This window comes from Aricia agestis, chromosome 16 (assembly GCF_905147365.1).
Source record: "Aricia agestis chromosome 16, ilAriAges1.1, whole genome shotgun sequence".
Taxonomy (NCBI): domain Eukaryota; kingdom Metazoa; phylum Arthropoda; class Insecta; order Lepidoptera; family Lycaenidae; genus Aricia; species Aricia agestis.
In genome coordinates, this window is record NC_056421.1 from 9,454,082 (window position 1) to 9,477,086 (window position 23,005).

The 23,005-nt window shown below is 38.7% G+C and overlaps 1 protein-coding gene across 1 annotated transcript; it reads left to right on the forward strand.

The window, feature by feature from the left end:
• Positions 1-5,668: 5,668 nt before the first annotated feature.
• LOC121735040 lies at positions 5,669-22,349 on the forward strand. The gene is made up of 10 exons (XM_042125707.1): positions 5,669-5,702; positions 6,094-6,150; positions 14,327-14,966; positions 15,218-15,741; positions 16,142-16,465; positions 17,349-17,478; positions 17,930-18,065; positions 18,809-18,917; positions 20,977-21,110; positions 22,206-22,349. The coding sequence occupies exons 1-10, from the start codon at positions 5,669-5,671 to the stop codon at positions 22,347-22,349; spliced, it is 2,232 nt and encodes a 743-aa protein (XP_041981641.1).
• Positions 22,350-23,005: the final 656 nt, after the last annotated feature.

The following is a 23,005-nucleotide window of genomic DNA, read 5'->3' on the forward strand; positions in this document are numbered from 1 at the left end:
TGTTTTGGCGATGGTTTTTTTAAATTTCTTAATTTAATTTTATTTCATACTTTTTAAACTTGTGTTGGTTATGGTGCAGAATAATTCCTATCAACAGAATCATATTCTCATGATTACCATCTATCAATGTCCTTTTCGATGAGGCCGTTAATATGAGCCCAAACATAAAACCTCCACTTTGGGTTCATACGAAGCTCGGTTCCTATAGAATCCAGGTGATGCTGCAGCAGCAGCATGTAAATATTTACTGTTTATACTTTATCTACTTCTTACTGGTTGTCGCAATTAAAATGAGCCCAAACACGAAACCTCTGCTCTAAGTTGGCAAGGAATTGGATATCCTATTGATTACCAGGTGATGCTGCAGCACCAGGTCAACTTTCCATTATTATGTGTATACTTATATTGTATATTCACAAATGTCACGAACTAGAATGAAATATAAAACCCATCACACGACTACAAGTTGCTAACGGCCTTTCATGAACCAGATAAACCCTGATTGTCCAGCACTGAGGAGGCTGATGATGATGAAATATAGTGTGGGATAAGCGCGGCCGCCACAAAGGAAGATCTTCCGACCGAGCGAGGTGTTATGCTCGGTCAGGCCGGAGCCCACGTGATACATTTCAGCTGTCGTATATATACCGACGCGCTCAGAAAACTTCGATAGCGCAATGTAGGAATGTTAGGCGAATTGTGGGTACCGCCACATCACTCCCCCCCGAAGACCGGAGGTCGAATCTTGAAATCTTGTCGCTTGAGTCGCCAGTGCCAGTGAGTTCCAGTGAGTCGGAACTGTTGCAGTGAGTCCCAGTGAGTCGGAACTGTAAGCTGCTGCACGGGATCCAGTGCGTCGGATAAGCTGCCGTGCGGGGCCGCTGCTACGTGCTCTGCTTGCTGACCGGTCGGTGTAGCTGAAATGTATCACGTCGGGGTCACCAATGTGTGATAAGCGTGGCCGCCACAAAGGAAGATCTTCCGACCGAGCGAGGTGTTATGCTCGGTCAGGCCGGAGCCCACGTGATACATTTCAGCTGTCATATATATACCGACGCGCTCAGAAAACTTCGATAGCGCGATGTAGGAATGTTAGGCGAATTGTGGGTACCGCCACAATAGCTAAGAACACTCTCGATCGTGTCAGCTTTCAAACAAAAAAAACTAGATCAAAATCGGTCCACCCGTTTGGATGCTACGATGCCGCGGACAGATACACACACAGACAAACAGACAGACAGACACGTCAAACTTATAACACCCCTCTTTTTTGTCGGGGGTTAAAAATTAGAATATTTAAAACGGGGAAAGGAATGTTGATATACTGTATTTTTATTATAACTTTGTAGCTTTCAAATTCTGAGTTTATAAGGCTTTAAAAACGGTAAATTACAGAATCTCCGTAGGGAAGGCCCTTAAGCCAAAATTCGTTTATCCCGTTACAGTCGCTCATTTTTTTTTTAAATGAGCGACTGTCCTGAATCCTTTACCGGGATTTCAAGTATCTGCATTAAAATCGATTCAACGATTTGGGCGTAAGTACCATGAGTACCGGTAATGGAAAAAGGAAAGTGTACGGTTCCCGCAATAAACGCACATGGGGCATTTTATAAGTAACTAGATGACGCCCGCGCCAAAACTCGTTTATCACACTGGAACCGTACATTTTTCCGGGACAAAAAGTATCCTATGTCATTTTCCGGGACTCAAAGTACCTCCATGCCAAATTTTAGCAAAATCGGTTACGCGGTTTGGGCGTGAAGAGGTGACAGACAGACAGACAGACACACTTTCGCATTTATAATATTAGTATGGATTTGTCTGTCTGCAAAGTGTCTGACAAATTACTTATAAAATGCCCCATTAGTACCTACTACCTAGTTCATAATGATGAATTTAAACACAAATTAATATCAAAAAATTCTCCAACACAAAAACACAAAATTATACACAAAAATATTGCATTTCACAAACAAACATTAGACTTACCCGTAAAAAGTACGCAACGCAAATTCTAAATAATTTGCATACCACGTTTCGTAATAAACTGAGCAGGGGCCCGATTCTCAAGCCTCGATTATTTTTATCGTAAAACGTAAATCGAGGAGAGCTTGCAATCGAACATCCTGGCTCCTACGATAGAAACGACATTCCATCCTCCTTAACTCCCGATAAAACCAAGATACAGCAAAGAAGAAAGCCGAGAAAATACAATAGAAGAAAAGAAAACCGAGAACCTATAGAAAGCTACCTCGCTACGCCCATGGCTCCCAGCATCTACATTCTACACTTGCGCAGGGCTGAATTTGAATGTTTGGTTTATGTGATATCAATTTTGACGATATTCGAGTACAGATCAAAACTTAAACAAAATCGATATCGAGTGAGACTCGTAAATCGAAATTGTATTAATTTCGGGAGTAAGGCTGCGTTTCCTCGAGAGATGTGTTGCGAGGAATATCATATATGTGTTTTTAAGATCCAATAGAATCGCTGCGCTGAGCGAGGTCACTGCAAGCTCACGTCAATGAAGCGATTCTATTGGTTCTCAAAAACACATTTCTCGCAACACCTCTATGGAAACGCAGCCTAAAAGCTCCAGTCTTGAGAATGGGACCCCTGAATTTACCATAGAAATCGTTTTATTAGCCATTCAAATATGTTGCACATACAGAATCTCGTCCGCATTACCATATTTACCGAAGCTGAGGTATTTAGATAACATTTTTTTGTTTTTATTTCCTCATCCTCTCTTTAAAAATCCAAAATATGGATACGCTTAATTTTTGTCAGGGTAAGTTAACTTTTTTATATTTATTTGCCATTTATATTTTAGCAACATGTTACATGACTGAGATGGTATGCCCAGGTTATTATTTACAGATACAATACACAACTAAAGTTTAGAAAATCGTCCGTCTAGAAAATTGTCACCATAAGGGTGGGTTGCACCAAGTTACTTTAACTATAACTATAAATTTTACTTTAACTACAATGCAAAATGTCAAATCTTTGGTTAAAGTTAAAAATGGACGCCATCAAGACGCCATAATATTTAACCATAACCTCTATGGTTATGGTTAAATATTATGGCTCGACAAGGCTTTAAATGCACGTGGCGAAAAAAGGAACTAACGCTGTCATCATACAAAAACGCCATTTTTGACAGTGCTCCTTTATCAGCAGCGTTCTAATAAAGCCTTGTCGGACCAGCAACGTCCTCTGTCAAATTCTGTGGTCAAAGTTAAGGTTAAAGTTAAATTAGCCTTAACTATAACCATAACTTTGACTATAACTTTAATCTTAACCACGCCTCTAATGTAACCCAACCTCGATAAGCCACATCTCAAAAAAGTAGTAGTTAGTCTGCATGAAGATTTTTATCTGCCATGCGTGCCCTATCCTGAGTTTTGAAATCTTCGGTTTTCAGTCAATGTTGTGTCTAATACGATCGGTGTTTAGTGAACAAACATTTGGTGTCGGACTCTACAGTACAGTGTACACTATACAGTGTAGTGTGTACAATGTACAGTGAGTGTACAGTCTGAAGAGTTTGTGCAAATGTGTTAGCACGACTTGAGAACTTTGGTTTGATATAAAAATAGTTATTACAAGCATTTACTTTTTAACATAGTTAATACAACTTTGGAAAGAAAGAGGGTAGGCCTTTGCCCAGCAGTGGGACACTGTAGGCTGCTAATAATATGTGCTCAACACATAAATACATAAATATGTATTTATGTATTTATGTGTTGAGGTGCCAATGCCAACTGGTTAAAATAGCCGTTCAATCAAACAGTTCGCCCTTTGACTAAATAAAGCCATTAAATCACACGTCTAGCTTTTTAATTTAATATTTCAGTCGCTCAAAACGTTTAACGCTACAGCTGATTCAAAAGCAGCCGTTTGATTGAATTAGCTCAGCGGCCAGCGCTCACCACCGCGGCGCTAGGTGCGTTTTGTTTACAATATGGCGTCAACTAGCCGGTATTTTGTGATTGTATTAAGATAATATTTTTCGTAAATATACGTTACAATTGTTATTAAAGTGGCAGATATTATGGGGGCACATACGAGTGAATCAAAATTTAAACAAATATTCGAGGAGAAATTACGGGATTATGAAATGCATCACCAAGGTATTTATTGCAATTGTGTGCAAAATAAGTTAGAATACTATTTATTTTACTTGTTATCATTACGCTTGTGTAATAATAACACTAAAGTAATGGTCATCTTAGTTAATTTGCCATTTTACCAGTTCGCTAAGCGTCGTCTAACTGTAGTGTTGTACATTGACGTCAACAAGTCGGCTATACGACGTATGGCCGTGTGATTGAATGGCATTGTTCAGTCAAAGGGCTAGCTGTTTGATTGAACGGCTATTTTAACCAGTGGACTGCGACAAATACACGACTGTATAAATCATCATTCCGATACATTTCCGTAGTTAGAGAAAAATCTATTCAAGTTGCAGCGCCTAAAAATTACTATCCCCAAATTCCCGCAAATCCTTAAATCGACAAACCGCTAAACGATTCCAATAGCCGCTATGCGAGTGTCCATTGAAAACACAAGTGAAGCCAGATTTCCGCCCGAGCTGGTCTGAAAACCTGTGGGCTTCAGCCTCATCAGTTCGCAGAGGATTTTAGCTCCGACCAAATAAAATTGTGAAGAGTTTCGCCACAATTTACGACAGTAGACTAACTGTTTAAGAAAATACTCATAATATTAGCGCGATTCCCTTTTTTCAGGAATTGACTCATATAGGCTGTCGTGATCTGTTAAACTCGACCAAATAACGCAGATTCGCCATCTACTCATAATACAATATAGTAGTCAAAGAATTTCATACAAAATATTTTGACATTTTAGTTAGTTCTTTCTTTGCCTTGTTCCTGGAATACCCCAATTTGGACTTGAGAAACGCACTCGCGTGAGACTTGTTTCTGATTTGATTTCAAGGACACAGATGCGTTCTTTACTCACTACCGTAGACTGTATGATATTGATACTACGAGTATGCGAGGAGAGGCTCTATGGCTGGCCAAAGCTTCGCATTGCCGTGTTGCACACACATATAAACAAACTACGCCTATTGTCGCAGTCATGTTGAATGTGCTATTTGATCCAACTTTCGATTTTTAACTGTGCTTTTGTTAAACTCCCATAGGCCATAATAGATAAGCTAAGGTCTAGATAAACAAGATAGGTAAAGCTATAGCTAATTTTTAAACCTAAGCGATATCATTTACATTAAAGGAATTATTGATATATTTATCCGTCTGTCCATATGTATGTCATTCTAGCTTCAATAACTTAGTTCACTTACCTTATTTCTCCGTTCAAATTTTAAACCATATTATGTCGCTGATGCCCATACATTTTTTCCAATTAATTTTAAATGCAACGAGCACAAAAAGAACTATTTGTTTGAATTTGAACGCTATTACGCTGTAAATTAAAAAGCGCATGAAAACACATCTTTTGTGCAATATTCATTGCGTTTTCATTTCGGTCGGAATACGTTTTACCGTTTAACTCACTATTATTGTTCCAAAAAGGAATGTTTTCGCCCATAATTTCACCTATACTAAAATTATTCTGCTAGATTTTCACGTTATTTCAAGCATAAAATTGGCGTAAATTGGCCGTTTTACTTGTTTTAATGACGAATAACCGGAGAAGGTTCCTAAATCAACGTAAATACTAAACATCCATACTAATATAATAAATGTGAAAGTGTGTCTGTCTGTCTATCTATCTGTTACCTCTTCATGCCCCGACCGTTGAACCGATTTTGCTAAAAAGTAGTATCTGCAAAACTTTGAGACCCGGAAAATGTACCATCGAGGAAATTTTTGCCTTATTTGCTCTATATCAATAACGGCAACAGGTAGGTACGGTACTTGAATTTTTCTCAAAGTCCTTAGTACCGTAGTATGTGTACCGTAATAATTAATAATAATATTTAAATAAAATTAAAATGTAAGGGGGGGGGGGCTCCTATAGTCCAACTTGGCCGATTATTATCTATTATCGTAATTTTTACAGGGTGAGTACTTAATTTCGATTTTTTTTTGTTTATTGCAGGTGACAAGACACCTGCAAGTGATAAGACACAGCAACTGTCTTGTGTTTGCTGGCCAGGTGAGAAACCCTCTACTTACTTTCTAACCATATAAAAATTTTACAGTAAAAGTGTAAAATTTTTAATGGTTGTTTTATAATATTACAATATGCTCCTAAACAACATAAGCGATTTTGATAATATAAACACAGTTATGGATAAGACCACCGGGGTTACTTTTAATCGTGGCAAGATAATATAAGGCCCCCACGGGATTTTTCTGTTCGCGCACAAATTCGCGAGCAATATGTAAGTAACTGGTATAAATGTTTCAATTTTTACCAACTTTACGCAAAATCTAGTTATTGCTGTCTTCCAATGGAATAATATTTCTCGACAAAAAGTTGCATATTGTGTTTATCTAGTAAAATCTAGAGTCTAAACTCTAAACTACTAACACACCAAATGTTATCAAAATCAGTTTCGTAGTTCTTGTGTAAAATAGTAAAAAAACTAAACTAGGCCTTTACATCCGTTATGGATGATTTATACAGTATTTTTCAAAGCGAAGTAACCACTCCTCAAATACTGTAGTGCCTGGGACAAGATTTTTAAATGTCCGTATGGTTGCCCAAGCGCATACGGCATTCTAGCATCATATTCGGCCTAGTCCAGAGGAAAGAACTAGTCAATACGTCTAGGACCAACTATGTGCGGGTTTCCTCACGATGTTTTCCTTCACCTTACGAGCGTCCGTATTATGTACTTGAGATCAGAAAATGTCTCATAGGTACACGCCTCCACCCGGGTTCGAACCTACACCCTCTAAAAGTGCGAACCAAAAGTCTACCCATTAGGCCACGGACGCTCTAACATTAACATATACATAATAGTAACCAACATACATTAACATACATTTCCTTTACATATTAGCAAATTCAGGTTAAATATGCTCAGTCATTTACTTCACTATTGAAGCTATTGATTCCAACTTCAGTACTACGTGATTCCATTAAAGGTTTCGGTTACCGTGGCCAGTTTCGGTGCGGTTTCATTCGCACAAGAGAACTCTGATTGAAGTTGCAGTTCAATTTAAATTCAATAGGTACGTTATAATTACTACCATTTGAAATTTTGAACTGTACAATTTAGGTAAAATGATCGTTTTTGTATAGAACTGAAACTGATACTGATCAAAGCTTTGTACAGACTTTTTACAAACGTTGTATATTATGGGTACTTTTATAGCTACCCTCGCGTTTGACCGCTGTGCCTTGTATAGGGGATTTGGGAGGTGTTGAAAAGTCATGAAAACAGCTCTCAGAGGTATCATCCGATTGTAAAAGGGACTGAATTTTACCGTTTTCGTTAAATTTTGTATATAAAAGGGTAGAACCACGCTTAGACAAACGGAAGAATCTCTAGAACAATAATTTATCATAGGTACTTATTTTTTTTTTAAAGAATTGTCATCTTATGATTTGTAGACTGCATTGCATATACCCCTAGACCTTGCATGCACAAAGTAAAGTAAGTAATGGTTTTTAGAATTAGATATATAGATACTTTATTGATCCCATTAAATTAAGTACAATACAAAGTTTTTATTTTAGTTTTTTTTCGTATTATGTGTTCTATTTACGTACTTCTATGTTCTAAGTGTTCTAGAGTACTCAGTAAATTTTAATACATCAGATTTAGGAGCCAAAGACTGACTCATGTGCCTAGAACTAAACATGTATTTTATTGCCCATATTGTAACGAAATTGCCTAACTGTCAAAGTAACATTAGGAAGTTTGTGTATAGATTAATTATAGTGGAAGTTGCGGACATGACTTAACTGGGGGTTGTATTTCACCGGGAGGAGCCCCCGGGGAGCCCTACCATCCCACACAACGAGCATTACCGTACATCTTACAATATTCCAGGAGTAATGTAGATGAAAAGGTATCTTATAACTTTATGATAACATGATGTTTTTTATACTTTACAATTTAACATCAATAATAATTAAGGAACATTAGTAGAGCTTGTCCAACTTTAAACAATATCAATTATTACGTAACATTTGCAGAGTGTGTCCAACTTAAAATAACGCGTCTCTCTCTAATGTTTTCAGTTCAGAATTTCACATTTATATATCAACTATTAAAGAAGTGGGATGCGTAAAGTTAGACAAGCATTACCTAACTAAAATTAAAAATCCAATGTTTTTAAATAGAAGTGGACTAACCAACATCACTAAAAACTCAAAAAATGTAGAGTAAAAACTGTATCAACCCAGTGGCACTGTATCAACGGCTATATAAATCAAATTACACTCATAATTTCATGCAAACAGCGCACCCGAAATGTAAAACGAATACACTGGTTGTAAAAATATGATTTAAAAAGTTATTGCAGACATGTCCCGGACTGAATCTAAATAATACCGAGTGATATCCCTTGCATATTTTATAAAACTCCACCATTTGAATTCACTGCATGAACCACGGTATAAACAAAACGCGTCTAGTTAAAATGACCGATATAATCAAGCGAGTTTAGTTTTTATGTCGTACGGCTTAGAGTTTAAAGTTGTTTTAGTCTATTTGTACAGTTTAAGCAAATCCGTACAGATGAAAGGCTGTGAAGGGTCGTACCAATGCTGTTTAAAATATGACGTCGCTTTTTCTTTTTGATGTGCGCACGGATTTTCCGATGACAGAGTGGGGCTTGGGGCTTACCTGCCTAATTCCTAAGTCACATGTGGGTAGTTTACTTAAAGTCTGCCTAATATTATAAGGATGTTTACAGAAAGCCAGGGTAGATATGGGTTGTGGAAAGTGGAACGAAGTAGTAGTAATAAGTTAGTTAAAATAATCGGCCAAGTGCGAGCCGGGTTCGTGTAAGGGTTTCGTACATTTAGAGAGCAAAATAGAGCATTATAGAGCAAAAATAGGCCAAAAATTGTGTTTTTTTTGTATGGAATCCCCGCTTAATTTTTTAAATTTTATTATTTTAATGAAATATTTAAGTACACATAATTATAACAAAGGACTTTGTGAATAATTAAAGTGCCTACCTGTTTCCATTATTGACATAGAGCAAAAAAGGCCGTAAAAATCACGTTTGTTGTATGGGAGCCTCCCTTAAATATTTATTTTATTTCGTTTTTGACATTTGTTGTTATAGCGGCAGCAGAAATACACAATCTATAAAATTTTAGAAGTCTAGCTATAGTGGTTACTAAGATACAGCTTGGAGACATACAGACAGACGGACAGACATCGAAGTCTCAGTAATAGAGTCCCGTTTTTACCCTTTGGGTACGGAAATGGAACGGAGGAGCTGAAGAAGCAAGGACTAAGGGGCGAGTACTGACTGACGCGGAGGAAGCCCCGATAACTGTTATCTCCCAAGCATGCAGCAGGAATAGTCTTGTGATTCAGGGGACTATTAACAGGACGGATTGCAAAATGACTCTAGACACGAGGAGCCTCTAGAACGATAGTGAACCCAAATCTGGTAAAAGCCGCAAGAAGACACAAGAGGAGAATTAACTGTCGGCTCCTTACTGCCTCCGGTCAGCCAATACCCGTCCTGGGAGAAATGTCAGTTACGATTAATGTAGGGGGATCCTCATACCCTCATGACGTTATCGTGGCTGAGATTATGGATGATTACATCTTGGGTTTGGATTTCATGAAGAAGCATAATGCAGTTATCTGCAGAATTAATGTCGCTGACGGAGTTTTCAAGTGTGGTGAAGAAGAAATTTTCATCCTTGGAGGCGCCTGCGGGAAAGTCGCATGTGTAAAGGAAGTCATTATACCTGGACGAGCGGAAGCTAAAGTGCTGGTGAAACTACCTCCAGCTGGAAAGAAGAAGTCAAACAGATGCGTGTTGATCGAAGACACACCTACCAAGACATCAGCGCAAAAACTGATGACGGCGAGAACCCTTGTTAGTGGAAGCAGTAACGCTGTGGTCAGAGTTTTGAATCTTGGTGATCGCGAGATCTGCTTGAACAAAGGTGACGTCATTGGAAAGTGCGAGGAAGTTGTCTGGATGAGAAAGTGTAGTTCGATCACGGGCTCAGACTCAGCAAACACCAGCAACTATGGAATAGTGACTGAGCTACTCGATGACTGCAAGAGTAATCTGACTTATTCGCAGGGCATGAAAGCTAAGAAGTTTTTACAACGCCACGCGAATATCTTCTCCAGTCAGGAAGGCGACCTTGGAAGAACGTCGATGGTTCAGCACAGGATAGATACCGGAAGCGAGAACCCAATTCGTCAACGAGCAAGACGGATACCCATTGCAAAGGAAAAAGAAGTTGAAGGCCTTTTGGAGGACATGAGAAGGCATAAGATTATTGAACCGTCTGCGAGTCCGTGGTACTCACCTGTTGTGTTAGTGAAGAAGAAAGATGGCAGCACAAGATTTTGTGTGGACTACAGGCGTCTCAATGATGTCACTAAGAAGGACAGCTATCCATTACCTCGAATCGACGACACTCTGGATACCTTGAGTGGCATGAAATGGTTCTCGACCCTGGACCTGAAATCTGGATACTGGCAAGTTGAAATTCATCCAAAAGACAAGGAGAAAACAGCTTTCACCACCGGTAAAGGTTTGTGGCAGTTTAACGTCATACCCTTTGGATTGTGCAACGCACCTGCCACATTTGAGCGACTCATGGAGTGTGTACTGGCAGGCTTAGTTGGAGAGGCTTGCTTAGTCTACTTGGACGACGTCATCATTGTTGTTCAGTTCAGTTCGTTTCGAGCTATCATCAAGGCGATTTCGGAGTGACAACAAGTGATCAATAGTGAGTGAACCAGTGAAACCTGCGACTTGGCTACGACCTAGGGCAGTGATAGTGCTTAGTGATTGGACCTAGTGATTAGTGCTTGGACTTAGTGCTAAGTGTTGTGACTTAGTGTTTAGTGCAGTGTTAATAAAGTCTTCAAGAGAGTCATCAGGTCTTTCTCTCCAAATCCTCGAACCCTAGCACGTAAACACCTATTGTTTACGTGCTAGGGTTCGAGGATTAAGACTTAGGTTAGTTAAAGTTATTAAGAGGAAAGTGAATCGAAATTCACCGGGTCATCACTCATCTAGTATGCAATTAAATTCTATATTTTTAACATTTTAAATATTAAATAGCAATAAATAATTTTATGCATAGTGAGCATGCAACCAAATTCAAATATTTGTGGCTACAAAGGTCCATCAATCATGGCAATAACTATTATGTCGTTACATTGATTTATTTTAACTATTTTAATGTTCGGATATAGCCAGATGGGAAAGCTTTAATAATTCATTTAAAAAAAAACATTAAAAGAAATCATTTAATCAAAATTATTTTTCTTTCTTGCTTTGTTTGATAACGCTCAACTCTCAAGATGCAATCTTGTTAAGTTTTCCTTACCATATTCAAGTCGATACTTTACCAGTAGGTTAATTATGTTGTAAAGTATAGCCATTTATACGTGGGAGATCCATGCTTCGGCACGAATGGGCCGGCTCGACCTGAGAAATACCACGTTCTCACAGAAAACCGGCGTGAAACAGCGCTTGCGCTGTGTTTCGCCGAGTGAGTAAGTTTACCAGAGGCCCAATCCCCTACCCTATTCCCTTCCCTACCCTCCTCTATTCCCTTCCGATCCCTACCCTCCCCTATTACCCTATTCCCTCTTAAAAGGCCGGCAACGCACCTGCAGCTCTTCTGATGCTGCGAGTGTCCATGGGCGACGGAAACTTTCCATCAGGTGACCCGTTTGCTCGTTTGCCAACTTATTTCATTAAAAAAAGCCATTACAAAAAAACCGCAATACTAAAAATACATAAAAGTTTACCTGCAACAAAATTCTAAATATACAAATACAAAACTAATCGCACAGTGACAGTAGAAACCGACAATAAAACAAAGTGTAATTCAGCTAATCGAAGCTTAAAAATAGTTGCAGATATTTTCAGATAGGGTTGCCAAACCGAAATATTCTGTTTTACATCTAAAAAAAAATTTACTTCATATGAGTATAAAACCGTCTAAAATTTGTAAGATTTCCATATTAAATTATAGATTCAAAGCTCTACAAAAGCCGGACTCTCTCATTTTTGCCGCACACGCAATCAAAAAGACCGACTGTATCCGGCTTTTTCCGGACGTCTGGGAACCCTATTTCCAGACATATCCTGCGAGAAATATAAAATAAATTTATCAATTCCCAACTTTGTAGTTGGAGACGAATTCAATTTACAGTATTGCCGGTTTCAGCTTAACTTGTGCTGGGTTTCAGAAAAATGTGATATCTTTATCGAATTCTGTAGATGGATATCACATAAAAAATTATATTACTTAGTTACATTCAGCAGTCGTTGGCCGTTGCAGCTTCTGCTTAAATATGATGGCCCAAGTAAAATTAATGCAAATAAACACATTTTGAAAATTGACGAGCACCTTTGTCCTTTTTCAATAGATATATAAGTAGAAGAGAGAATAGGCATTGTGTAAAAATTAACTTTACTTATTACACCATCAAGACGACATTTTGGTACATAAAAATATAGTTAGCAAAAATAAAAAAAAGGTTTCTATCCTAATTAGACAGAAACTAACAATATAGAATCTACCACGACGGCAGCTAAAGACATCGTTAGAAGCTCACAGGTACCGAAACTAGAGGTACAAAAAGTGAAGGTAAAAAAGTCACAGGGTGTGAAAACAAAGTGATAATAGTCTAGAGTCTAGGCCCTAGGGTGTGTATGAGTCCCGTGTCCGGTTTTTTTTTTAAATAAGGGGGCAGACGAGATAACGGGTCACCTGATGGAAAGCAACTTTCGTTGCCCACGGACACTCGCAGCATCAGAAGAGCTTCATGTGCGATGCCGGCCTTTTAAGAGGGAATAGGGTAATAGGGAAGGGAAGGGAATACTCGATATTGACTACGTAAATTTTTAGTATGGCATTTTTTTCCGCAGGTGAAAGCTAGAGGCGCTGTAAAATTTGCTATACTAAAAATTTACGTAGTAGGTATCGAGTATCGATAAATATAGCTTTAAACTCATGGTAGAGCTACAGGTTTAGTTCGTCACCTATAAGTTTGTCATTCCTTTCCTGTTGACTGACCTATATTCTGGCACAACATCCTTGGACTATGGTACACTTTCTGGTAAGTCTTATCAGAAGGTCATAGCGATTGATAGAATATAATAATATAATATTATTAATACGAAAGTGAATCTGTTTGTCTGTCAAGATAAAATCTTCTGATATTAATGACTTTCGATTTATGACTGTACTAATAATCCAAAAAATATTTAATGAACCGTGAATTCTCTGTCTTACTCCAAAAATTACTATCCCATGTCCTTACCGAAGACGGCAATTTTTTACATACTTTAACATAATAAATTTTATCTGATTAGTTTCACTTTTTCACAGACTTTTTCACATTTATAATAATAGTATGTATATAGATTTCCAGTAAAAATAGCCGTTTAATAGGAAAGTGAGTAATGATTTGTAAGTTGGCCAACTATTTATAATTTTCGCTTAATGTGATAATAGGAAAATGATAACTTAATAATGGGTACTGTTGCGGACATAAATGTTTTATAACTGACTTTTCTTAAACACACTTTTTTTATTTAGGTGGCAACGCACTTATTATAATATAAACTAGGAACTGAAAGCAAAACTGTCTAGGGAAAGCGTGTTTTCCGTTTTGTCTTAAGATGGATAACATTTTTTTTCATATTTGCGACTGTAATCCTCGTTAATCTTATGTTTAACAAAGTGAAGGCCTACGTAAAAGTCTTATAATGCATTTTGTAAATCATTTTAAAAATATTTTTAACCAATCTACGTCTTAAAATAAAGCTAAAATCTCAAGTAAGTACATTTCTTTATCTAACTTTAGGTTTAAGGGAAAAATCTAAACTTTTTGCTCATAAACGTATCGCGATAATTGTTGGAATTAAATTAAATTAACAACTTTTTTACATGCCAGTACACGTATCACAGTAATATAAGTAATGATGGGCCGTAAATTCACATAGTGCGTGTATAGACCGGAGCGCGTATTGTCGCGGGCTAATAAGCGAGCTAACTGCGGGATAATTGTCCCAAATCACTCGATAATAGCGCCGCTATACACCAATTTAGGCTTTAAACTTTAGCCCTTTCACCCATCGACCAGTCACAGTTGGAATCCTACGCGTAGCGCACAAAATGTTTTGTTTGTACTTTTTGTTCGCAGCTGTACATGTCATATCGGGCCAAATAAATGGAGAGTTTTGGTGGCTGAATAGCAAACTGGCTGCGATACGAAACTTCGAACCTCCACCGCCCAAAATTGATGATACCAACGAAAATGAGACGGATGAAAGTGTTAAAATTGTATTCAAGGATGAAGATGGTCAGGGAAAAATCAGAGATGACAAAGTTGGAGAAAATAATTGGCAAGCTTCCTTCGTTTTCAGAGAAGATGGTGTTAAATCGGTCGATGTAAAAAGTGATATAAAAGTAAATAATAAGATTTTATTCGAATTAAATACTAATGAGTATATTCCTGTGAATAATACAATCGCTTCAAATTCTGAGAAAGAATCCGAAGAAAAATTGGAAGATGTTTTTGAGTTCGTCTTTCCAGAGAGTGTTGAAGAAGATAACAAAATTACAACTGCATCGGCAGTCAACAAGTCAAAAGTCTTCAGATCGACTCCAAAAGATGAGAGAACTCCTAATAAAATTGCAATCAATGATAAAATTTGGTTTGAAGATGATGATGATGCAAGAGAAGACAAAAATAATTTCGAAGAGACTGAGAGCATATGCACATTTCTGAAGAAGCAAGAGTGTCTTCGAAATAAGGGTGTTGTTCATAAATCAAATGAACAGTAAGTACGAAAAAATGTGTCTCTATTGATCTCCGAACCGAAATCCCTAAATTGAAGAGGCAATTTAAAGTTTTATTTAAATGAAACACAATATGACATAAATAAGAACATTTTTCAAGTGCCTAATAGAGGTCTATTAGGCACTTGAAAAATTTGTACTTTAACACCTTTTGCACCTCTCTATTATATTAGATTATATTATTTTTTTAACATTACTCTGTTCACTGCATTGATTTAATTATTATTTTCAGCCTCAGAAACTGTCCAAAGCATAGATCCGTGGATGATCAAAAAGTTTGTTGTATACTCCCACATCGTTCAGAAGTATCTGCCGCAATAAGATATCCTGAAGAATCTTCGGACAGATTTAAGCGATCTGCCGCTGCCGAAACCAATGCAGCATTGAAACAAAGAAATGCCTTACTACAACGTAAATTTGTAACCGTACCTGTTGCCAAACCAACCGCTGCAACACAGGCTAAGATCACTCAGAAGATTGTGACTCCAGATGACTATGCAGACCCGTACTGGAATGTCAAAAATCCAAGCCAAACTAATACAAAATATGACTACGTTAGTCAAGAGTACGGTGACTATACTGTAGAATTACCCAAGCCAGGCTTAATTGGCCTTTACTCTGATTTAGGTTCCAGTCAAACTACTTGGCAATTGTCAAATAAGAAAGGATTTAATTACGGTGGTGGTGATGATGTGAGCGATGAAGATAGCGAAGAGATCCCTTTCGGTTACTCGACTTTTGACCCGAGGAAGAATCGTAAGTTCTTTAAGCATTTTAGGTGCATTAAGCATTTTAACTGTTTGTTACTACATAGTAATTAGTAGATGACAACCCCGTTGCGCCGATATTTCTTTGTCTCGAAAGAACCGGTAAATTAATCCGCCAAAAATTATCTTGTTTTGTTTCCCGTCTCTCAAAATATCTCCATACCGAACTTCATATAAATCGGTTCAGCATGAACAGATCACAGTCGTAGTACTCGTAGGTAACGGTAGCGATATTTTATTATTAATGCTTATTTTATTAGCTTGGGCTGTACCTATGTATAACGGAATCTTTGAGCACGATTTTTACCTATCTCCAGTAGTATAATTAATTCGAAACCTTGCACACGTATTAAGAGCCATGACAATGCAATAATTTGTTAAAATTTTAGGTAAACGAGGTTCAACAGTAGCTCCAAATTCGAGAAGACCGATGAAAATAAAGATACCCGACGAAATTACGGAACCAAGCCGACCAATAACGTTCAAATCGAACCCAGATTTCCACGTTTTAGAGGGATTTAAACTGCTCAATTTGGCGAAGAAAAAGAACAGATTCGTAAGGACTACACTTCCTTTTACTATTACTGAGAGTCATGCAGAGTCGAATATTCAGCCGTGCCAGATGGATGCGGATTATGAAGACTCGAGTGAGCAGCAGCAAGTGTATAGAAAATGTGGGAAAAGCGTTATGCAGTACACTGGAAGTAATGAAGGTAAGTCAGAAATAAATAATCGGCCAAGTGCGAGTCGGACTCGCGCACGAAGGGTTCCGTACCGTTATAGACATTAAAGTCTCAGTAATAGGGTCCCGTTTTTACCTTTTGGGTACGGAACCCTAAAAAGAACATTAAAATTACGATTTTTTTACCCGCCAGCCGAACTGTTGAAATTCCTATAATATTTTCTTTTTATTACCACGTGTCTAGGTACAACTTCTTTAGGGGTGGCCTAGACAAGCCCTGTACTACCTGGGGGGTGTCTGAATACCCTCACTCAGACGGGTCTGCTGATGACCAGGCAGACGCCCGCTGGTAGAACTGCGGTGGCCCCACATTTCCCGTGGATCTGTCAGTAGCGGCGCAGCCCCTGTAGACAAGTGGCAAAACGCTAACGCTAACGCTACAAAATGTATGGATTTGACATTAGTATTCGCTAGCGAAGCGATGACTTATGTCAAATCGCATACATTTTGTTGCGCTAGCGTTAGCGTCAGCGTTAGCGCTTTGCCACTTGTCTACAGGCCCAGGAAGGAACACGGTCGGGTTTTAGTGGGTAGAGCTGCGGCCACTTACTTACTTACTGAGTCCCACATACCACGATTGTTCACCCCAGCACTTCCGGGGATGCATAATGGCATTTCCCGACCCAAAAAAAAAGGCACAACTTCTTGGCGCTGCATATTGCACGGAAACGTTTATCGTACTTTTCCGGGACCCAAAGTACCTAAATGTCCAGATGGAGATTTAAAAGAAATTTAATATGTGAAAGAAATCTTTCACACATTAAATTTCTTTAAAATCTTTACAACAGTTCAAACGCGAAAAGGTAGGTACGAAGACAGACTTTTGCATATCTAACAGTATGTATTGTTTTCAGACATAGCGGAGGAAGGTTTTGACCCGTGGTTGGCGCTGGTCATTCGCACCAAGAGCCGACAGAAGATCCTGTGTTATGCCACCATTGTGCACCCTCGGGCCGCTGTTACCGCTGCTGACTGCGTGGTTGGGTTAGTTTTGTTCAAAAATTGATTTAATTAATATTCGTCCGTCCATTCCGTTTCATCAAAAAGTTTTAATGTAAATGTGAACATAGGTTATGGACTATCAATTTAATTTTAGACTACTAATTTAGTACACTTTATTGCCCTTTGTTTCTGTTATCTGCTCACCATAACACAAGTTTTGAGGTCCAGACTTACATGGTCATGGTGTGATGCGTCCGTAGAGATAATATTCCAATTTTCATTAACAAGCGTATGCTACGTTTAAAATTTTTAAAAATGTTGATATCTATAAACAATAAATAAAAATAATATAATTAAAACTCGACCAAATTAATGTCATTAATCATTATTTTCTCTAACTGTTTATTTGAACTTTAAATTGGAAGTATTATCTAGTCACCCATGCAATTCTGTCGCAACTGAGACTAATATCAACTTGTATTTCGTTAACAAGGTCTAAACCTGGCGAGCTCAGCGTCCTCTCCGGCGTCTGGGAGTTGAGGAGCCAGTCCTCGTCTCAACAGCGCTTGTGCACCGTCCACGCGCACTCACAATACAATGGAGAACTTGACAATAACATCGCACTGCTGGTAAGAGCTTACCAACCATAATTTGACGGTGCTTACCGTCTATAATATACACCCAAGCGATAGACAGAAATGTCTGATGTTAAATTCAATAAATAAAATAAAGTCTACTCTTCCACAAAAGTGGATTGCGCAGGAAAACAATGGACAGGCTTTATGCCGGAGTCCGGACTACATTAGGCCAAAGACTTATATTTAAACTGATGTTCACCTCAGTTTAAATATAATTCTTTGCATTAGGCAGCAACTCCATTGCGTCACAATTCGTTTTTCGCACGGGACTCGGAGGAATTTTTCGGCATCAAAAACTGTTATGTGTTATTCCCCGCCTCTCAAAATATATGCCTTCGACCTACCCATCTAAATCGGTTCAGCCGTTTAAAAGCAAATGATTTGTTATCGCACGAGTACCGTACTTTTTCAGTCTCAACGTTTCTACATAGCAAACACCAAAAGCTTTAGCGGTATAAGGGCCGCGCTACACCGGAATGGCAGTGGCGAGGCGAGCACATTCAGCGTCATTTCTTTATCTTCATTATTTTAATACATAGTATCGCTTGAGAAGTCTACGAACGCCCGTGGCCGCTGGCCTATGGATTACAATAATGAAGATAAAGTTTAAAATCATATGACACTGAAAGTGCTCGCCTCGCCGCTGCCATTCCGGTGTGGCGCGGTCCTAAGCGTGAAAACATGCAGACAGACGTTCCTTCGCATTAATATTATTAATATGGATATGTTTTCAGAGCTGGAAACGGCCTCTCAAGCTGGAGGCGGGCGTGCAGCCGGCGTGTGTGGCCGACCCCCACGTCGGTGACCACTGCTACTTCGTGGGCTGGGCTGGATACGACCAAGGTATGATCGCAAGCAGTACTACAATGGTGCCCCAGCTTAACTGGGGCATATCTTCCACCTAGGCGAACAAAGAGCCTTCCCCCTTCACAAGGGTCTCACGATCAAAATAAAAAATGGAACACGAACTATAGTGAAGAACTGTAGAGTGTTAATTGTAGACCTAGGATTTGTTAAGTGAGCGTAGTTCTTCGATATCACTGTGAAAATAGCAGCGCTGAAAGACCAAAATCTTTTTTCACTTTTGTATGGGCAAGCGTCCCGGCGACACGAGTATCCCAATACAAAAGTGAAAAAAAATTGGTCTTTCAGCGCTGCTACTTTCACAGTGAACTCTCTACAAGGAACACATACACACCCTAAAGTCACTTAGTTTTGTTACACCCTGTATAGAGTACAGTTTACCTAAATAAATGAAGTGTAAATTCGTAATAATAATTATTATTATGACCCTATAACATGCTGTACCTATGTACACACATGTATACAGTGGGTATAATTTGCATAATCAGGTTTTCATTTTAAGTGTTCTAACATATTTTGATAATAATATTATGGTCATCGAACTGCACGTTGTTGCATAATGCCTGTGACCCACATGACCATTTACATAATAGCTCCAATCATTTCCGTCGCATTGTGCCTCTGTGTTATGAATTCACAATTATTTTCGCATAACGCACATCGTTATACTCTGTGATTCCCTGGCAAGTGCGAATAATTACATCGGATTTCGAGACTATTTTGAAAGTACCGAAAATGGGTTGCCTAGATTTTACCCCAGCAAAACCTATAGGGCACCCCTGTCCTTCCCAAACTGTCCGCCGTGGCGCGGCGCCCTGGTGCGCCGTGGAAAGGCAAAAGGGGCGCCGCCGTGGCCCGTGAGTCGATCGTCCATCATTATCCATACCTAACCACAAATATTTTAAAATAAAATATTAATATTATGAATGATACAAAATTGGCAGATAATTAAAATATTTGTTTATTATTATTTACTTGCTTAATAAAGGTGTTTATTTATGTATCTTTTTGTAATAGCACAGAATAGATAATGTAATAGCTAGGTAGAGAAGGGCGCCGTGATAAAACATGGACTTGTAAGTGCGCCACAGGCTGAAAAATATTGGGAACCCCTGCTATTATAGGGTATTCACACTACACAGTATGCTTTTTCGAAGTAAAAAGTAGCCTATGTGTCCAGTACTCCAGTCCATTAAAACTATTTATTTATAGCATGCCGAGCAAAATCTGTTGGGAACTTTTAAGCAAACACACAGCCACCAAGCCTTTTAAGCATTCAATGGAAGTTGTTTTTATAGTTTTTAAAAAGCCAAGCATTTAACGTTTTAGCACAGAATAGATAATAGTACAAGTAGTTTTAGGTTATAACTTTTTAGAAACTTCTTCTCCTTAGTAAGCAGTAACTAATCTTTCAACTAAACTCGCTCTCTAAACTCTACAAGAGCTAACGATTTGTGACTTTAGTTGGACGACTGTGCAGTGTTGCCAGATCAGGGGATTTCCCCCTACATTTAGGGGCTTTTCGACCAAGTTAGGGGCAAAACAGGGGGAAAAAATATTTAGGGGATTTTTTAGCGGAAATTCAAAATACACGTCAGTTTTTTTGGCAAATATCACGTTCCTAATATTTTTTTACCATCTTTAAATTACTTGAGCGCCACAACAACTAATCGAGGTCGAGATTCGAGATGTTGAAAAGATGAATACAGTTCGACAAGGCTTTAAATGAATTTGTCAATGATGTCAATAGGCGCTGCTGGTAAAGGAGACCTGTCAAGAATGACGTTTTTGTATGATAGAAGCGTTAATTCCTTTTCTCGCCACGTTCACATAAAGCCTTGTCGAGCTGTAAATATAAAGTTTAGTAATATATTTTTATTGAATATTAAAAGAAAAAGTAATCTAGGGATTTCTAGGGGGAAATCAAATTAGTTCAGGGGTACGGCGCCTTTACCATCTGGCAACACTGCGACTGTGTCGCTCTTTACAACTACTTTCCTTTTTTTCATCCCTATAAAATGATAATTTCTTATTTCAGCAATGGAGAGCACGGCACGTCGACAAAAAGCCACAATACTGACACCGCGACAGTGTGCGGAGCGGATCTCTAAGCCCGACGTCACGCTGCCGAGAGACGCGTTTTGTGCCGCCGTCAAGTCGCGCGGTACTGTGGTGAGAATTTTTTGATCTTTCTTATAAATGATTATTGTAAAGGCTATTTCTCTTAATAATAAAAAGATAAACTGTTTATAGATATTATGCATATTTTGTTCTTGTCTGTCGACTGTAAGGTCTGTAAGTAACCTAGGTATAACATATATGATAACACATTGTTTAACCATTACGTCTATACTTACAAGGATACAGACAAGTAAATAAGTGTAATGGCGGCTCTCGACATAGGCGAACGCGTTGGCACTGCCAACGCGTCTGCACACGCGTTGGCAGTGCGCTTGCAACGGCGTTTGTGAGTAATCCACACATAGGAAGGTCGTTCAGTATGCTTTGGATCGCGCCAATGTGCGGACGGATTCAAAATGGATGTTGAGTCGCTAACAGCTGCAGCTGTATATTTATTGACAGCTTATAATTACTGTGTAAATGTGGACAAGAAAAAGTTTAAAGGGTATTCTCGAAATAAATAAATAAAAGGCGAGAAAACGTAACAAACAAAGAAATAAACTCACTTTTACATAATATTTTATAATATTAAAATAATATAAGTAATTATTTTATTACCTACTTATTATTTATTAAATTATTACATATAAAAATTATTACATATTATTATAATTATCATAACTATAACTCCGGGCAAACTGATCGCGCGGCCTATGTGTGGATGGAGCGCAAAGCTTGCGACAAATGTCCTTTGATCTTTCGCCGACATTTCCGACCCGCGCGGCAAGCTCGCAGACGCGTCGGCCAACGTCTAAATACCTACGGCCAACGCGCGAACGCCCGTTCTACACATCGGGCCAACGCGTCTGCAGACGCGTTGGCCAACGCGTTCGCCTATATCAAGCCGGCATAAGGGTCAATTCAGACCGCAACGCGACGCGTAGATAGATGCATTTCTAAAGTATGGATTTGACAGATTTGCGAGACGTCTCACGCTGACGAAATCTGTCAATTAAGCACAAATTTAGAAATGCATCTATGCGATGCGTTGCGGTCTGAATAAAGGGGGTAAAAGGAAAATCTAAAATGAATATTTTCTATGACTAAATGTCTAGTGATAATAATATTAGAACACTTATAATTCAGACGGGTGTGGGCGGGCCGCTGCTATGCCGTAACGGTGATCGCACATCGCTAGTGGGGCTAGCGGTATGGCGCGAGGACGTCGTGGTGTTGTTGCCCGTCACGCAATTTGTCGCCGCGACAATACCTGATGTCGCGCACGATTGATGTGAGTACCCTTATTATTATCCTTTTGTTCAGAGTAAAAAAAAGTTTGGTTATGGTCAGACCACACTATGCGTGGCTACACTATACGGCATGTGTTAGTGTTGGTAAAAATAGCATTAGCAATAATAATTAATTGTTAAATGCCTATTAGCAATAATTAAATTAATCGTACTTGCTAAAAAATACGATTGCTAATATTATCGTGCGCAGCAACAGTCTGTGATCATTATAAAAATCACGTCCGCGCTGTTTCGCACCGCGGTGCTAACTGTTAATGAATTGCTATTTTTTACTCAATGCGAAATAATACACGACGCGAGCGGTGCGATGCGAACCGATAATTCACGATGCCGCGTTTTTAGCAAATAGCAAAGCAATAATACTTAGCATGCTGTGACATCAAAATTAGCATGTTAATGAAATTAATAGAAAATAGCATTAATTCCCATTACTAGCATGTGTAGCGATGCGACATACTCATAGTACTTGAAATACGGTATAGTTTCTCTGCCACTGCGGTTCAGTTCAATTGACGTCATACAAAGAATATTGGCCGCTGCAGCGTAGTTGCTTAGTGCGGTCTCTCTTTCAATTTGCTTGCCATAGCTAATTTGCAATGCTCAGAAACAACAATATTATATTGTGGGCTTAGCATA